Source organism: Sorex araneus, chromosome 1 (genome assembly GCF_027595985.1).
Source record: "Sorex araneus isolate mSorAra2 chromosome 1, mSorAra2.pri, whole genome shotgun sequence".
Lineage (NCBI taxonomy): Eukaryota > Metazoa > Chordata > Mammalia > Eulipotyphla > Soricidae > Sorex > Sorex araneus.
In genome coordinates this window covers 272122975-272128363 of record NC_073302.1, presented here as the reverse complement: position 1 = coordinate 272128363, position 5389 = coordinate 272122975, and the positions used below count along the sequence as shown (strand labels likewise).

Genomic DNA, 5389 nt, shown 5'->3' with positions numbered 1-5389 from the left:
TCAGATGTTCGATTCTGAGACCATCTCCGATGGAGAGGGACCTCTTAAAAGGGCGGTTAACACAGAGCAGTCTTCCAGTTCCTCCAGGTTTCCCACCATCTCAATAAGCTTGTCCACACTGTCGCTAGGCAGCGTCCGGGAGGCGTTGGCTCGGAACTTGTCCTGCAGGTCCTTCCAGCTCAGAGGCTTCCTCCAGTGACCGTAGAAGGTATCGGAGCGCTCGGTGAAGGTGAGCCCATCCTGAAGGGTGACACTCACTTCACAGTACATTGTGTTGAAATTTGGAAGGTTGTCGGGCGGGTGCTCCAGCCGCACCTTCGCGAGCAGCTCTCTGACCTGTGCTCTGTTGACCTGATCTTTGTGAAAGGACGGGACAGCGATGTCCCCGTCGAGGAGCAGGGCACAGAGCACATACTGGAAGGAGTGACGGGCTTCATGCTCTGACTCCGGGAAGGGCCTGTTCACGTAGGGGACGTCTGGGATTCTGAGCACGATTCTCTCGATGCGCTCCACCGGCACCTGCGCGCTGACGAGCTGCTTTTTCACAGCTGCAGCTGCATCGGCCACCCAGTGGGTGCCCAGGTGCGCCGGGAAACGCTTGAAGGCCACATTTTGCTGGTCCAGCAGCCACGTGTGGGAACCGAGGTCTGGAAGGACTTTGGGGGCATAGTTGGCGTAAAAGGCCCCAAACCCTGTCTCCAGGTCCAAGATCCGCCTGTTGCCGTGGAGTCCCAGCATGGCCAGGAAAGCCGCTTCTATCCCGTGCCTGGCAGCGTTGCCAATATGAAGAGGCTTGGTCTGGGTGGCAGCGTTGGCCATGGGTGCCCCCGCGTGAGACACGGCAATCGCCAGGGCCTCCTGGCATTTAGCCATGCTCAGTCCTAGGAACTTGGATGCCGCAGCAGCGCTCCCCAGAGTTCCGATCACTGATGGTGGATGGAACCTGAAATGCCAGAAAGAGGGAGAGTTTCAATGCACAATTTTCCAGGAAGGGGGATGGGTAGAGGCGGCCAGGGTCGGGGGTGGGGGGGGAGCCAGACTCTCTGGTTTGACATCTCAACTCTTGCGTGTATCAGCTGAGCGATTGGGAAAATTTCTCAGCGTCTGTGCCTGTTTTCTCTCGTTTAAAGCAATGACAAACACAGATCATGCTTTCTACCCCTTAAGACTTTGTTTTCTGAGTAAGTTCGCATGTTTACAGCCATGCCTAAACATAGTGATTCTTTACAAATTATATTGTTGCAGTTATTACCTGTCATCATCATCATCATCATCACTGTCATCCCGTTGTTCATCGACTTGCTTGAGCAGGCACCAATAACGTCTCCACTGTGAGACTTGTCACTGTTTTTGGCATATTGAATACGCCAAGGGTAGCTTGCCAGGCTCTGTTGTGCTGGCGAGATACTCTCGGTAGCTTGCTGGGCTCTCCAAGAGGGATGGAGGAATCGAACCCAGGTCGGCCACATGCAAGGTAAACGCCCTACTCGCTGTGCTATTGTGAGCAAAAATTGTTGATTGCTGAAAATGGGTGTAGAATTCTTAAACCCTGGGGAGTCTGCTCGAACTGCTACAGTTCTTTCACTTCCTGTTTACTTCTCTCCCAGCAATCTGGACCAAGTGGCATCATAAATATTAGACTGAACCAGATGAGGCAGCCAATATTCAATCCCTTTTTGATCTATGAGTTGAACAGTCAGATTTAAGATAGTCTAAATGTTCTTAGGGCAGGAAGAGCTTGTCTTGCAAGCAGCCAACTGGGTTCAATCCCTGGCATCCCATATGGTCACCTGAGCACTACCAGGAGTGATTCCTTAGCACAGAGCCAGGAGTAAACCCTGAGCACCTCAAAGTGTGGTCCAACAAATAAATGAATAAGATATTCTGAATGTTCTTGCAAACATTTTTGCAGAATCTACTTAGGCGTAAGTTCATGAATATTCTGAGTACCACTGGATAGCAGACAGACATGAGTCCCAATTTATTTTATAGTCCTGGTTGCTTGGTTGTTTTTTAAGCCCAGCTGTCTTTTCATTAGTATTTCTGAAGTCATACCTTTGATGTAGGGTTTGATGTGTGATTGGTGGATCAATTTAGCTGCCAACAAGAGCATGAATGTCTTTAACTGGGCCCCCTTTTGTGTGAGTAACTCTATGGAGATTCCCATTGAGCACAGAGGAAACATGGATTGCAACCCTCTCTCTGTGGGGCTTGTTCTCTTCTTACCTCTTTGGAATGTCACTGGCTTCCTTGGAGAAATGCATTAATCGGCCTTGCACTTCAATCCCAATGTTGAAAGCCAGCAACAGATCCAGGCCAGAAAATTTGGGGCTCGGAGGCAGCGCTTCTGAGAGAGACATGAGGACAGGAAGGATGGCTCCGGAAGGATGGGTGGCAGGGTGCCACATGTCATCAAAATCCATGGAATGAATCTATGTCAACAGACACACAACAGCCAATTACTCAAAATGTATTTCCCTTGAGTACATTGACTTTTGGACTAGAAATGGTTTATTTTAGTAGTAACCTGGTTTGATAGGAGATTTATAATTTTGATTCTGAGAAAATAGAAATCTCTGAGCTGCTGTGATTGTCAATCATATGGCTGGGCACAAGACATGCTTCCTCTGTCCATGTCAGAAAGGATCTTGGGGAGTAGCTCATGAGCCTCAGGGTGCTCGGTCAGAGTTTTCTGCCAGAGCCCATGTGAAAGCTGAATAAAGTTGTAGAGTTACAGTGATCACTTCTTCTCCCCACTTTCACTCTTCAACAAGTTAGACTAAAACTTTATTGTCATTGATGCCAGGACACTGAGGTGAGCCCAGTGGCAACAGCCAGCATCAGGAAGGTTTGATACTCGGGATTGCCACCTTGTCCCCACAGGATAATCAAGGATTATCCCTATCTGTCACGTGGGAAAGGAAAGCCTCTGTATAAAATGTTTTTGTCATTTACAGTATATAAGGCCATATTTTTTTGTACTTTTTAATCATGCAAAGTAATTTTAAACTATGGAAAGGTTGCAAGAATTTTGAACCCAGAGTAATTATTAAGATATATCATAAAAACTATTTTTTGTTCTAAAGTTTTAGTCATCCCCATCAGTTTATTTTCCCTTATACAAAATTGTAATAACCAGAAGTTCATTTTTAAAAAAATATGTTTTTGTCTACTGGGCATGGCAACTGCATTTCCCCTGGTTCATAGGACATCTATTTCTGGATGCACCATTGGGTTTACTGTCAGGATTTGATCTCTATCTCCACAAACTGTACAGCATCTCAGAAATCCCAGCACATTTATATTTAAATCATATCCCACAATACACAGAAAAAGCATATGAATTGTTTTAAATGGAAATTGCCAAGCTTTGGGCTCACTGTATGGCCATGGTTGCTTCTTTCTTGAATATGTGTTGAGTGACTAAATAAATGAATGAATGGAAGGAGAGTCACAGGATAGGAACTGGCACTGCCACAAAGGAGTGAGTAGTAATTAAAAAGGATAGTGGGACTTATACTGTTTGCTATATATATATGTCAAAGTTGAGAGTAGAGATACTTTAAGTATTTTTAATTCCTTCTTTCTTCTTATTTCTTCTGCTTCATAATTTACTTGAATAATGTCAATTCACTACAAAAACATGAAAACTGAAATTACTATTTAAGAGAGAGAGAGTCAGTTCATCTCTCTGAACTTCAAAGATCTCATCAATCAAATATAGAAATTAGGTGATTTATGAGAAATTTTATGACTGAAATTATGATAGATCAGAACTTGAGAAGATATTAAAAATTCCTTACAGCTACACCATTGACAAAAGCAGCATATGTTGGCGGAAGTCTCAAGTCAGGACGGCCCCAGACAGTGCTGGATAAGTTGGAACTGTAGATCTAGAACGAAAGAGTGCCTGTCAGTGTGAACACAGCATGCCAAATCACCACTTCATAAATGATTCTTCATCCTTGGAGGCACTGTCTTAATGGCCCTTGTTTGAACCGTTTGTGCTCAATTGGAACTCCCATCAATGGGCTCCACTCCTGTTTGTAGCACAACATAACACTTTCTCCAGGGAAGAGAAAGGAAGTGCTACTGGTCATGGTACATCATGATCTAGAAGTGGTCCAGAGAGTGTAATCTGAATTTATTCTTACTCACTTAGGGTAAATACAGGAGACAGTGTCTATACTACCAAGTGTCTACCAAGCATACCCTTTGGAGAGATCCATATCTAAAGCTCCTTTTGGCTCAGAGTCCTGACCAAGCCTTTTCTCCAGGGAATCTTGAAATCTTTGTGTGAACAAATGGTCTGGGGTAGATACTTTTGCCTCTAAACTCTCAGATAAAGTTGTATTGTCAGGGACCAGAGAGATAGTACAGAGGTTAACATGTTTGCCTTGCACATGGGAACATGGGTTCAATCTCCAGCAGCCCATGTCATCCCAGACATACTGACAGGTGTGATCGCAGAATACAGATCCAGGGTAAGCCTGAAGCACAGTTGGGTGTGGTCCAAAAGCCAAAACAACAAAGATGTGCTTTCAGACACAATAATTATAAACTTTGAGGTGTTACTAGTATTAATACCAGTCTGTAGGGGCCAGAGTGATGTTACAGCAGGTAGGGCACTTGACTGGCATGTGGCCAACCCAGGTTTGATAACTGGCATCCCATATGGTTCCTGAGCTCACCAGGAGTTATCTCTGAGTGCAGAAGCCAGGAATAATCCCTGACTACTGCTGGGTGTGGCCCTTCCAAATACCCCACCTACCTCCCCGCAAAATATTAGTCTTACTACTGGTCTTAAGACAGTGGTTTAATACAAGATCCAGATGAATGTTAAAATAAGCAATATTTCAGTGAGTATTGAATTAGAAAATCCAGAGACTCTCCAACAATGCTGCTTTCCTAATGAAGAGTAGAGTAGTAAGCTCACATGAGCTCACATCTCTAGCAGTACATTCAAGGGTCACACCTTGTGTGATTAGATGGCATGTGTGCATACTTGAGAGTCTCTAAAACAGATGTGGAATTCATTACTTTACTGTATTTGCTGGCTTTGTGGAACACATCTGTGCTAGTTCCCAGGATGCCGACGCCCAGAGTATCCAGAATCATCCTCTTGCTCCTCTGAAGAACTTGATCTGTCAGGTGCTCCACTTTCAGGCCATGGATCAGTTTGGCAAAGCTCTCTGTGACAGACTGGAAAGGAAAGAGTGTTAGTACAGGAATCTCCTCACTTGACATTTGCCTGCTTCCTTTCTACGTGAGAACTGGAGGTGCTTTGATAACACTAAAGAGTTTGATAACACTAAAGGAAACCCAGTTGAGTTACATGTAACAGCCAAAGAACAATGATTACTGGGTGGTGGTGGGGTGTTGGTGAGTG

At 44.9% G+C, this 5389-nt stretch overlaps 1 protein-coding gene across 1 annotated transcript; it reads right to left on the bottom strand.

Moving 5' to 3' along the window:
* On the bottom strand, positions 1-5133 carry ACOD1 (aconitate decarboxylase 1). Its single transcript, XM_012931708.2, has 4 exons — positions 5041-5133; positions 3804-3893; positions 2227-2432; positions 1-943 (listed from the first exon to the last, which is right to left on the bottom strand). The coding sequence occupies exons 1-4, from the start codon at positions 5116-5118 to the stop codon at positions 1-3; spliced, it is 1317 nt and encodes a 438-aa protein (XP_012787162.2). The 5' UTR covers positions 5119-5133.
* Between the last annotated feature and the right edge of the window lie 256 nt (positions 5134-5389).